This window comes from Nothoprocta perdicaria, unplaced genomic scaffold, assembly GCF_003342845.1.
Source record: "Nothoprocta perdicaria isolate Ctin4 unplaced genomic scaffold, notPer1 scaffold_33, whole genome shotgun sequence".
Classification (NCBI taxonomy): domain Eukaryota; kingdom Metazoa; phylum Chordata; class Aves; order Tinamiformes; family Tinamidae; genus Nothoprocta; species Nothoprocta perdicaria.
Window position 1 is genome coordinate 3,160,573 of NW_020455566.1, and position 13,173 is coordinate 3,173,745.

The window sequence follows — 13,173 nt, forward strand, 5'->3', positions numbered from 1 at the left end:
GCCTAAACACAGAGCAGGGTGGAGGCAGAGGAAATTGCTCCGTTCCCTAGTGCCCAGCAGAGGAACACAAGGCCTTCAAGGAGGCTGTTTCTACCCACTAGCCCCGGGGTCCGTCTCAGTCCTGGGCTCACAGCTCCTCGCACGTCACCTTCTCGGTCTCCTGTTGCACCGCGGCTGCCACGGCGCTCTCCAGCTCCTTCTGGGCTGTCTCTGCCCTCTCCTGAAGGGCCTGGTACTGCTCCTTGGCCTGCTGCAGCTTCTCCTGGAGCGCTGCCAGCTCCTCGGGCTTCATCTTCACCTTGTTCTCCTCCAAGAACTGCTCGGTGGTTTTCAGCACACCGGCAAAGGAGGCTGCCTGGGTGTTCATGCTCCTCTGCAGCTCCTAGGTGCGCAGAGGGAAGGGGCCATCAGCTCCGGGTGCTCCCCGGGGAGGCACCGCTGCGCCTCTCTCCCCGTTTCCCCGAGCACCGACCTTAACCCTGCTCTGCCTCTGCTGCAAGGTGGCCAGGTCGGCGGCGCCGGGCGCCGCGGGCTGCTCGGCCAGCGTGTCCCCGGCGGCGCGCAGCCAGGCGCGCAGCTCCTGCAGCCTCTGCGCGCAGGCCGCCTGCCGCTCCTGCAGCGTCTGCGCGCGAGGGGACAGGGGAGAGGAGGCCGTTAGCAGCAGCCCTGCACCCCCCGGCACGCGCGCCGCTGGAAAGCAAGGCGAGAGGTTACAGCTGGAGCGCTTCCCAGGAGGATGCAGCACGGAAATGGCTTTGGCAGCTCTCCGTGGGCTCTCTCCCTCTCTCTGAGACCCGCACGGGCTCAGGGGCTGGTGTCACTGCCGGGCCAGGGGCTCCACGCGGAGCCATGCTCCGATTTATGCTCTTGGGAGCCTTTACCAAAAATTCCTGTGCCTTTTCTGCTCAACTTGCAGAGCGCTGAAATTGCACTGAAGACTCATCTAATGAGAGCTGGCAGCAGCAGCAACCTCGTGGAGCCCTGAGCAACCGAAGGCAGGTTTGCTTTTGCCACCAGTGTTAGAGAGGGAGCCTAGGAGAGAGAAAACCTTTCTGTAGCTCATCCAGCTCCTATGTTTTGCTGCCAGTGCACATTACAGAAGCGCTTGTTCGAGCAATTGAGCATGATGTGACCTAAGAGTCCCTGCACCGTTTCTGTTCCCTTTCCCAGGGGAAATAAACACTTTTGAGTTTCCCTGGGCATTCCAGCAAGGTGAGGTACAAACTTGTGCAAAACACTGTGCTTGAGTCTCGCAATCCTAAGATAAATGACAGAAGCCCTTTGAAAGAGCCTTCTTAAGAGCTCTTCGGCTGCAAAGCGAGTTCTTCTTGGGTTAGGATGGGCGCACACTGAATCTGAAAAAGCAAAGCAAACTGGTTAATACACACACACTCCAGATGGACAGGCAAGAGTTACAGAGAGCAACTGTTAATTAAAAAAATATATTAATACTGTCTTGAATAAGAAGATCCATGCAGGGATATGTGCTGCAGGAATACAGCAGTTGGGGGAAGTTGCTGGCTGCCTTCACGCATCATTGACAGCTGTTTCTTTTGGACCAGCAAAACCTGACTTTTGTGGTGAAAATAAGATGTTAAAGGCACTGCTTAGGACCAGCTGTCTGCGGTGCCTGCTGCACACAGGGACTTTCTGGTGGGGCTCTTACAGACTGGGGCTTCTTCTACCACCCCAAAGGAACCTGGTGTTCGGAGAAGGGACTGTCCAATTGTGCTACCCAGCCCCTTGAGAGGGCTTCAGCTTTTGGGAGCCAAGCTGTCCGAGGGTGACGTGGGAGGAGGAAGAAAGACTTTAAAGGAAGCTCATGATGTGCAGTGGGAAGTCATGAACCAAGTGGCATGCAGGTGCAATCCCACCAAAAAGGTGTCTCAGTGCATGTTGCTGAGGGCCAGAAAGGGCCTCGGAGAACAAACTGCAGCCAGGTAGCAGATGTGCCACAACCTTCACCTGATCGGTCTGCTCCGCTTGCTGCAGACAGACCTGCAGGACCTCCACCTGGGCCACCACACGCTCCGACAGCTCCCGGAAAGCCTTCTGCAGCTCGTTGAGCAGCCTCAGCAGCTGCCTGCTCTGCTGGGGGGTCAGGTCCTGGGCGTGCTCCGAGATGAGCAACTGAATGTCGAAGGCAGTGGCATCGAGCTCGGATTTGGTGTCAGCAAGCGGCTCTTTCAGCTCCTGAACGGAAAGGAAACAGCCTGTCAGACAAACTGCTCTCCATGGCCAGTGCTTTCCTACACTGCCGGCTTCAGATGAGATATAGAAACAAACGGGATTTGTTGCTGCACACGTGGCTGGATTATTCAAAAAAAAGTACTTTGCTACCAGAGCAATATATTCCTGAAACCCAACGAACTCCACCTGAAGTATCAGTGTATCTGTGTCTCACAAGTGCATTTTTCTAAGGCTCCTCTAAACCAGGCCTCTAGCTCCATACCAAAAAGTTGCCTTGACCTTGTTCATAAAACTAGGTGGGCTTGGTGATGCACTGCTGACAGAGCCAGACATGGAGCTGCCAGTGGCTCCCAGCTGCTTGGGATAGTCCATGATGACAATACGTGGTCCCAGTGACTGCCAGAGCCTTCATCCCCCTCAACCCGCAGCTCTCCCCCCTCATCGTGCATCTCTCCTGGTCGCTTGGGCTCCATACACACCTGCAGTTGGATATGTTCCCCAAAGGGCCAAAATGAATATTTTATGTACAATGCAAATAAATGTCACGGAACAAATACAACACCGCAGCTCCCCCCGCAGCAAGGCATCAAGACAAACCCACCAAGACTGGAGGAGAGAAGCAGGATTAAAAGCTTCTCGTTCCTGCAGAGGATGTTGTCTGTATCAGCCCGGATTAGGGGCATTGCCATGGTTACCTGGTAGTGTTGGAGGCAGCGATTCAGGCTGGTGGCGTCAGGCGCCCGGTGGTAATCGCTGCTGTCCAGTGCCTGGGCGGTGCTGGAGACCCAGCTCAGCAGCTCCTGCAGCTTGCCCTGGAGACTCTCGTGATGAGCCACGATTTTAGCCTTTAAGTGAAGCAGAAGCGTGTGTGGTTTAAACCAAAAGCAGATTAAGGACAGGGAACCTCGTGGGGCAGCGGGCGGGGAGGACACGGGTGAGCTCTACCTTTTCGCTCTCTGCTGCTCCGCGGAGGTTCAGCAGCCGGGACTCTAGGACATCACTCGCCGAGCTCAGGGACTTCTGAAGGTTCTTGGCGTCTTTCTCCAAAGCCTTCAGTAATTGCTCGGGGACTTCTTCAGGCGGGTTGGCCACAATCCACTTCACAGCGTCCAACTCCTGATTCACTGGGAAGCTCAGCTCCTTCAGCTCCGTGTCCAGGGCCTGCGGCAGACAGCATCACTACGTGTAAGACGCAGCCCCTGCTCCTTCTCGCTGCCAAAACTGACAGTCTGGCAAAGGTTTGGAGAACCAGCTCCAAATGCTGTATCTGCTAGAAAGATCCACTGCACCCGACCCATGCAGACACGCTCAGCTGCCAGTCCTCAGCTGCCTTTCTTCAGGCGATAAAATTAATTTCAGTCACACTTAGGTTATTGTCTGAGCACGGGCTGCAAGGCGAGCCAGAAAGATTGACTTTGCATAGAAATATCTGCTAAAGCTGAGACTAACCCCCCAGCTCGCTTGCCCTAAAGTGAGGAGGAGCTGCAACGGCCATGCGGGAAGCTGAGGAGATCCAGGGGTGAGGAGGAAAGTCCTGCCTACCCCGAGCCTCTCACCTCCGCTTGCTGCAGCAGCTCCTGCAGCGCTGCCAAGTTCTGCCCCGCTGGCTGCACCCGCTTGATTTTCATCTCAATGTCGCGCAGCATGGAGAGGTAGGAGATCAACTTCTCATCGTGCTCCAGACACATCTTCTTGCTGAACATAATCTACAGAATCCAAAGGCAAAGCAAAACCTCAGGTGTGGGCACAAGGGAAAACAGAAGGTTATGTGTATTTAAGAAAATTCTTAACGTTCAGTTTTAGGGGCTTTCCACTTGCTAGCCTGTCTACAAGATTTACTACAGGAAAAACAAAACACATGGCTCTTTTCTTTTTCCCAGCCTAAGCTTATAAATGCCAACAGATCCATGGTGCCGCAGTAAAAGCATACAAAAACCCCTGTCCTCCTTAGTCATTTGTAAGTAATGCTTCAATAAAAAGAAGCCACAACTAAAGCTGGAATGTTTTCAGCCATACATCACCGGCTTGTTTGCCAAATCCTTTTGAGCTGATCCCGTGGCACCGAGCCCCAAGCAGTCACTTGCAGCCGTTCTTGGTGCTCCCTGAGGACCTCCAACAGATTTAACCTCCAATACACGCAAGGAGCTAATGGAAAACGTTGGAATAGCAAAAAGAACAGCTTACCTTGGCTGGTCTCGTGGATTCCTTGGAGGTTTCCAGCAGTTCCCCCTCAGCTATCACAGGTAAGAGCAAGCTGGACTGCCGGGATCTTTCCTGGTGCGTCTGTTCCTGGGATTTAGAGGGGAGCGAGGAACCTGCTTGACCCGAGCTGAACTCTACTAATGGCTTTTGTGGTGTCTTTTCCGCATGCTCAAGGATTACAGAGGTTTCCGGAGCTTCTCTGGGCTCCTCTCTGATAATTAATTCTCCCAGCTTTTTGCCTGCTGCAGGGGTTGCAGTTGACGCAGGACTGGTGGTCTCCACTTGCATGTGTTCCCGGGATGTCCCCACCTCCCGTTTAAAAGCTGCAGAGGAATCTTGACCGTTTCTGGTGTCATCTGCAATTACGTCTTGGGATCCCTCTCCTTCTGTGGGATCAGGGTCAACTCCTCTAAATTTCTCCTTAATTTTCTCAGAAATGGACTTCTCTCCTTTCTCAGAACCATTCTGTCTTCTGGTTTCCATTTTCTTTCGCTCATTTGCATCTTTTGGTGATTCACCTGTAATTCTCTTGGTTGTGGTTCCATGTTTTTGTTTTGGAGTGCGTGAGATGAGCTCCTCCTCTATCTCCTCTGGAATTTCTTTGGAAACTGGCATAAGAAGGGGCTGTTTCCCCATGGCAGATGTCTCCAGCTGAGTGCTTTCTTCTGGGATACTAGTCTGCTTGGCCTTCTTTTTCTTGGTTTTCTGTTTTTGGGTAGGTTTTAGACCCATTTCAATTGACTTTTCCTGAACAACTGGACCTTTTGCATCCAATATCAAGGCATCTCCTCCAGTGTCTTTGACACTTGTCTCATCTGCAAGCTTCTCTTCTGCAGGTTTCTTACTGATGGCGACCTTGGAGGATTCTCCAGACTTTGCAGGAACAAACTGCCCCTTTCCCCCACCCACAGACACCAATTCCTTTGGCACTACCTCAGCTACCTGACCCTGATCCACACTGCCCATTCCCTCAGCTCCTCCAGAGACCACCGTGGCACCTTCAAGCTCTGCCACAGCTCCCGCTGCTCTTACAAACCCTCTCTTTGTCTCCTTGCTCTCCTCAACACTTTGAACGATCTTCCTGTCAGACAATGACTTCTCCTCTGACCTCAACTCCTCCTTTGTCTCCTGAGCCACTTCTGCTCGCCTCAACTCCTTCCCCTCAATGTCTTCCATGTAGGAGCTGCTTTTTCCTACCTCTTTTCCTGCAGTCTTTACCGTGGCTGTCTCCGAAGGGAGAGATGTAGTCCCTAACACCAAGGGCTGTTCTGGAGTCAGCTCGACCTTTCCTCGGCGCTCATGAACTGCATCGTCCTCCAAAGCTTCCTGGGGAAGCAGTTTTGGTTTCCCTGCTTTTGCTATACCTGGTGTCAATGGTGGTCTCCCTGCAGCAGTGTCTCTATCTCCAGCCAGGTCCCGGCTCATTGCTTCAGATCCAGCTCTGTGCTCAGCAACATCAGGCCTCCTTGTAGTACTAGGATGGAGGGCCAAATCTTTTGGAGATGTTTTTTCCAACTTTCCAGGCAAAAGAGAGGATTGTTCTTCTTTGTGGACTTGAGAGTCATATTTGTCTTTAGATATTTGAGTATCTTGAATGCTGGCAGCTAATTTTTGGCTAACCAGTCCTTTCTCAACAGCTTCCTTTAACGCCAATCTTTTCCCAGTCCCAGCATCAACAATGCCTCCGGTCATCATCTGGTGGGACGCGATGTGCCTGGCCATTTCCTCGTCCAGCAGTCCTTGCTCCAAAGCAGACTTCAGGGACAGTCTCTTACTGATGGTACCTTCCACAAACCCTCCGCTGTCTGCTTGAGCCTGCAGCACTCGCAGCACGGGCACCAGATCCACTTGCCCCAGCTTCACCGCCTCGGCACATGTGAGCTTGCTCCCCGACACCTCATCCTTGATTGCACTGAAGGGATGAACCTCCAGATACCTCTGACCAGACTCAACGTCAATTTTACATTTCTTTAGGAATTCGGAGTAGGGAACTATCATGCAGCTCTCAGGATCTACAATGCCCTGTTTTATTTCTGAAGATGACATCACTTTCTCCACAAGTTCTTCGGGCAACAACCCCTCCTTAACTGCCTGGGAGAGCGTGAGTCTTTGGCCAGCAGCAGGATCAAAAATACTTCCACTCCCAGCTTGGATTTCTTGCATTTTCCTTTGGAAGTCCGGATTAATGAGCCCTAATGATACTGCCCGGGGTAAGGGCAACTTCTCCTGTGTTTCTGGATGAACATACTCATGCAGGCACACGCTTTCTGCCTTTACAAGTTCATCGCACAAATCTTGATCAACTAAACCATGTTCCATTGCATCGTTTACCGAAAGCCTCATTCCAGACACATGATGAATGATTCCTCCGCCAGCAATCTGCTTGGTCAAGAGCTGAAGAGCTGTTTCCTTTTTGAGGAGCCCTTTTTCAACAGACTGTGCAACAGTCAACGGCTGCTTGGTTTTGGGATCCAGAATTCCACTGGTTTCAGCCTGTAAGCTAATTAGTTTCTGCCTAGTTGCCTCATCAGTGTCTTTCCCTTTAGAAGCCTTCTCCAGTTGGACCAGCTCTTTCTGACCAGATGGCTCTACAAGGCCAAGGTTGGAAGCCAAAGTGACTGATATTTTTTTGCCACGTTTCAAGTCAACAATCCCCCCTGTAACCACTTGCCCTTCCAAGATCCTCATTGCAGTTTCCTTGTCCAGAAGCCCAACGGCAGCAGCATCTTTGACGGAATAAACAAAGTTATTACCTGGGTCAAGAACCCCACTTATTGCTTTGTCAGATGCAAGTACCTTCTGGAGAAGCGTCTCATTCATCAGACCTTCTTCAATGACTTCCTCGGTGGTTAGGGACTCGCGCGTATGCGAGTCAAAGAATCCCCTGAACATTCGCATTTTCTCCATTAGCTTCACAGCTGTGTGGCTGGAGATCACTCCACAGGCTACTGCTTCATTCAGAAGAAGAGTCTTGCCAGTCTGCTCGTGGATTATGCCACCACTTTGGAGCTGTGCTAGCAGCATTTCTAAGGTGGCATCTCCTTCCTGCTCCATTGGGACTGGCAGGGACACCTCATAAACACTCTCATCACCTGGTAGTTCTTTCCTCGCACTTTCTTCCACTTCCAATACACCTTCAGCTTTTCCAGTATGTGTGTCTGTTTGCTCTACCTCTCCAGTTTTAGGGAGCACAATCTCCCGTCTTCCCACAAAGCTGCTCTCAATTGGTTCCTCATTTAGCAAATAAACCTCTCTTCCACCTCCTACTTCTAATTCCAGTTTCTTCACTTCCCGAAAGCCCTCTGTCGTGATTTCTGCTCTCTCGCTACTTTCTAAAATATCCATCAATATGGGGCTTTCACTGTTCACAACACCTGGCCTGGTTTCAGATGTCCTCTTTAGATCTCTAGCACTTTCTCTTCCATCTACTGCTGTAGGTCCGGACCCTTCTTCTGTCTCAGCGATCACTTCCTTTGTTTCTCTGACTTCACTACTAGGACGTTCTGGCATCAATAATTCTCCACGATTTTTGTCCTGGATTGTAGAAGGTATTAACTCTCTTCCAAATTCGGCATCACTTTCACCCTTTGTGGTAGCCTGTTGAGTAGAAAGCTGCTCTTGCTCCTCCACAAGCAGCACATTTTCTCCATCCTCCAAAAAGAGGCTTCCCGGTTCTGCCACTACCTCCCCGTTCTCCAAAGCCATTCTGGGTGGCAGATCCTTTTCACTTTGTCCTTTTGAAAGAGCAAATTCAACCTCAAGCTGCTGCAAAGCCAAACCATTGTAAGAATCTCTTTCAAGAACTGCACTCTCCTCTGCCTCCTCAAAGCCTTCGCTCCCCTCCAACATATGGGCACTGGATCCATTTTTCTGGGTTTGCATGAGAGGTTTAGCGAGATTATTCAACTCTTCATCCACTAAGAGCAGCTTCTGGCCATCGTGGATGTTGATATAGCTGTGGGTCATCAAGTGGAACATCAGTCTTTCATTATCACTCCTTAGCTCTTCCTGACCCGTGGGACTCCTGGAACTCTGGCTCTGTTTGCTTTTGCCAGCGAGCTGCACACTGGGCATGACATCAGGTATGACTGTAGACTTCAGCTTCTTGGCCATCTCTCTCTCCAGGATGTCATATTCAACCGCTTTCTTCCAGGACAACACTTCAGTGGTTTCGGGGATAAAGACAGCCTTGATGAATTGCCTCTTGTTGAGCATCTTGGAAACTAACTCTGTAGACAGGATTCCTTGCTCTAAGGCATCAGCAACACGGACAATCTCCCCAGTTTCCGGCCACAGGAGCCCCATGAAAGACCAAAGGGATTCTAGGACCACCAATGCAATCCTTGGTCCTACCAACTCTTTCCTCACGGCTTCATCAATGGTGACTCTCTCTCCCGTGACTGTATCAATGATGCCACCTGTTTGAAGCTGCCGGCTGAGCAGCGCACATGCCATATCCTGGTCAATCAAATTATGTCTCATGGCTTCATCCACCGTCAGCCTGTGCCCTGACCTGGGGTCAACAATGCCACCAGCAAAGAGCTGCGCTTCCAGCAACCTCACGGTGACCTGCCTGTCTATCAGCCCTTCCTGCACGGCACGGAAGATGCTGACTTTCCTGCCCCATTTCAAGCTCACCATCCCACCCGCCAGCTGCTTGACTGGGAGCAGTTTCAGCCCAGTCTCTTCCTGGATGATGCATCGATGCATGAGTTCAGGTAGACTGATTTTCTCAGCAGTGTTGGGGTCAATCAAATTCTTTCCACCCTCCAGGTGAGACAGCAGCTTGGAACGCAGCTGGGGAGTGAGGAGCTTTTCTTGCACGGCTGTCTCCATGCTGACCCTGCTGTGACATGCTTTAAGGCCCCCAGTGACGAGGTCAACCTCCAGAATCTTTAAGCCGATGGTCTCGCTGATCCTCCCCTCTTCTACTGCAGCTATGACAGGGAGGAGCTGTGTGCCTTCACGTCTGACTTCATCCACCTGGTGAAGGGCATCCTTCAACTCCTGCAGCACCTGGAATGTCCTGAGATCGATGATGTTTCTTGCCAGACTTTCCTCCAAGGAGACTTTCTCGTTGGTCTCTGGAACAACTAAGTCAGATGTGATAACCTGGGCCTCTAAGAGGGCAAGGCCAGTGTCCTGGTCTATAAGACCTTTCTGCATGGCACCAAAGACAGGGAATATTTCCACTGTACCGAGATCGATCACTCCAGCCACTGCTTCGCTGCCCTAAAACAGAAAGAGAAGGAAAAAAAGGCCAATCAGAATTCAGCATTCCTAGCAAGCAGACTGCACGAGGTCCAGGCACGTCTCCTTTTCCAAAATAAATTAAAAGAACAAACCCCCAAACGAGCTAGGAAGTGAGTCCCAAAGTGTTTGCAATGCACCTCCAAAGGCATCACAGACCAGAGCCTTTGCCAGCTTGCACATGGTCAGAAGTTTGAACGCTCATCTAGTCCCTCACCCAGGGCAGCACCGAGACACTTCCAACATCCACCAGCAGCAACGCAGCAAAGCGGCAAGCAGCAAAATCCAAAGTGCTCCTAATGCACCATGGAGAGGCACAGAAAAGGAGACCGACAGCCCACCAAAGCTGCTCAGCAACTCCATTTCCAGAGAAAACATAGACTAAACAAATCCCACTTTAGTCTATGTCCCACCAAATCCCCACTAACAGAGGAAGAAAGCAAAGAATTCCACAGAAAGAACCTTCTCCTGACTCATGCCGTGCTCAACCACTGCACTTCCCGAGGCAGACCTTGAGTGCCAGAAACCTGGGAACAAAACAGCTCCCATGCCATGGAGGAGCTCCCAGCAACCACATTCCATCCATGCATTAGGACATGGGAGCTGCCTCGGACACACAGCCAGTTCTCTGGCAACCTCTTTGCCCTGCTCCAGCACCTATGAGGAGCCATGCTCTTTAGATAAGGCAAGTGAAGGAATATTAAGGAGTTGTCGGTCCCAGAAGGCAGACGACAACAGCCTGGGAACAGACCACAACTCAGTACTGCTGTAGGGGCTTCTCTCTTCCCAGTATCTGCACAGGAGGGTCATAATTAAAATAACAACGAAATGGTAACAGCACATCTGGCATGTGGACTTCTCCTATCCCCACTTCTTGGGCACAAAGTGGGTCCAAGCGCTACAGGACTTCCATGGGCATAAGGAGAAAGGAATCTGGACTGTAGAATTAATTCATTTTAGCACCTCAAGCCACTCAGACTTCTTTAACAGTGAGTCCAACAGGATGGTCACGGGTGCTTGGTAGGGCCCGTGCAGCTCAAAAATGGCACTCAAGAATGCAGCCTCCAGTGCCCAGCTTTGCAATTCCCCCAAATGCATCAATCCTGCCCAAACAGGGCGAGCCTGATGGAAAACCAGCTCCCCAGCATCACTGCCAGACTTGGACATGCATGTTCTGATATGAACAAGCTGTAGAAAGACAGAGAAGAGGAGGCAAGAAGAAAGAGAGGGGAAAAAAAGAGATAGGAGGGGATGGGGGTAAAAGGCTTTTACTTACCAGAGTTGCAGCGTGTGCCTTGAGCAGTTAAAGACAGAGCCTTACGGAGCAGTTCAGCCGTATCACACACAGTGTAAAGCTTGGTGTTAGCGTCCAGCATGCGACTGCTTTGTTTGCAAAAAGAGCCCCACACACAGGTCGTCCTCGTTTCCCTTTTGTGTGTTTTTGTTTGTTTAACTCCCGGAGGGTTAGTTAAAACTTGTAAGCAAGGATGTCAGTTAATCTTAAAAAACAGTTGACATGAAACACAAACCGTACAGGGACACATCATGCTCAATTTAGCGCGTTCTGCTTTGCACTTTTGGGCTTTTCAGTCTGTAACCTCTCTCTAACAGTTGGATGTTTCCAGCAAGCAAATGTTAAGAGTTCCTCAGGCTCCCTCTACAATGAAGCAGCTGGACCCTCAGCAGCCACGAGGAGGGTCTCCTGCCCCAGGACTCCCTCTGCTTCCTACTTGGCCTGGGCTTCGTGGAGAAGGTGAGTGAAAATTGGCCCCTGTTCTAAGGTGGGCCTCCAAACACCCTTATGCTGCACAAAGGCAAGCCCAGCCCCGGAGAAAGCTTTTGTATGACAGTTATTTTTCCTGCCCAGGAGGGAGGAAGAGGGAAAGGAAAAAGCAATGTGCTATTAAATCCAATTCTAAGAGCCACTGTATTCTTAAGTGAAAGCTAGACATGCAGATTTCAAATAAATGTCATCCTCTCCCCTTGGTTTGGTAGAACAGTGCTTCACTCACTGACACGCCATCGAAATCGGCGTCACACGTTCCCATGAGGAGGCCATTGCTTCAGAGTACAGGGAGCCAGCAAGCAAACACACAAATATATCCATTGACACATGTATATACACTTATATAACACATACACATATATCCGTGAATGACTGAAGACAGCTAGCATCAATAACAGAGGCAATAAGGATGCAATTTGGGTCCTTCCTACCCAACACATGAGTGGAACAAGAGATGGAGATTGACAGGAGTGCTGTTGGATGCAAATGGGGACAGCTGGGGGTCCAGCACTACCCAGTGAAGATCCCCCAGGTGAGCAGAGGGCCTGTTGAATACTGCAGTTGCCTTCCAGCTGCAGAGCAACTTAGTTCAGTTGCATCTTGACTCTCCCACCAGACCACTGCCCCTAACATGTGCAAGGGTTAAAGAGCTTGCCCAGGCCAAGAGCCTTCTGCAGAGGAATCTTCTGCCACATGCAGACCTGTGCGATCGAGCTCGATGCTCGAAAAAGTATTATGTGAAAGAGACTGATGTGCCAAGGGAACAACTTGCAGGACAGAAGCCCACTTACACCTTTACCCTTGATAAGACCAAGCCGACTCTTCTGCACAGGGCCCGGCTCTGATGAACACCATTGCAAAGGAGACTCAGCCCCCGCAACGTGATGCATGGGAAGGAGGGCAATCACGTGCAATTAGGAAAGGCAACTGGCCATGAGACACTCCCAAACAAAGCCTCTTTCACCTCCAGGGTAACCTGTGGCCGAGATGCTCCCCGTGTGCACGGGGAACGGTACCTTGTGCTCCGTCTCCTGAGCCAGCTGGCTCTGCAGTTGCTGGAGGTGCTCACTGGAATCGTTGCAGAGCCCCTCGTAGGTCTCCTTCAGAGCACCAATCTGAGCAGAAACCTGTTCCTTCTCCTGATGGGAAAGCCTGCAAGGTGAAGGGGAAATGTCTTAGGGAAACTATACGAAACACCTCCCAGCTGCACAGTTTTAGCATGTTGTTCTCACAAAGGAAAAAGAACACAATGAGTTCGTCCTTTCTGTAGCTCTGCTCTGCACCCAGCTCAGCTCCAAACCGTAAGGTTAATTGTGCTCAGCAAAGGCTGATTTGCATTATAACAATCAAATCCATAAACATGAGGGGTTGGACCACTGCTGCAGTGGGTTAAATTTGGCACAACAGGATAAACAGGGTGCATATTTCTTATCTCCTATTGCAGAGGAGGAAAACAGCCCCTTTCATGTGCAGCTATTATCAATGGTAGTCAGGCTGGATTTTCAGGACACCAGTCCACCAGCACCTCACTCAAGGCAGCTCTCCTGTGCCATACTCACTTGTGGCTGTGTTTCGCCAGAAAAATTTGGGAAGTTTTGATGGCCTCGGAGACCTGTTCCTTCTTTGCAGCCAGCTCTTCGTTTAGAGCCTGTTAAGAACAAGAAAGAAGAATTCAGCAAGAATTCTTCAACAAAAATTCAGCTGCAGAAAAAGAAGAGAAATTAAAGAAACTGGTACCATGCACA

At 50.8% G+C, this 13,173-nt stretch overlaps 1 protein-coding gene across 1 annotated transcript in view; it reads right to left on the bottom strand.

Annotated features, from left to right (window-relative positions):
• MACF1 (microtubule-actin crosslinking factor 1) overlaps positions 1–13,173 on the bottom strand; it is a 116,495-nt gene that overhangs the window by 58,014 nt on the left and 45,308 nt on the right. The window contains exons 34-37 of the mRNA XM_026043375.1: positions 12,988–13,076; positions 12,445–12,580; positions 473–622; positions 149–382 (exon numbers count right to left, since the gene is read on the bottom strand). Of these exons, the coding sequence (XP_025899160.1) occupies positions 149–382; positions 473–622; positions 12,445–12,580; positions 12,988–13,076 (609 nt within the window). The remainder of the gene's footprint in view (positions 1–148; positions 383–472; positions 623–12,444; positions 12,581–12,987; positions 13,077–13,173) is intronic.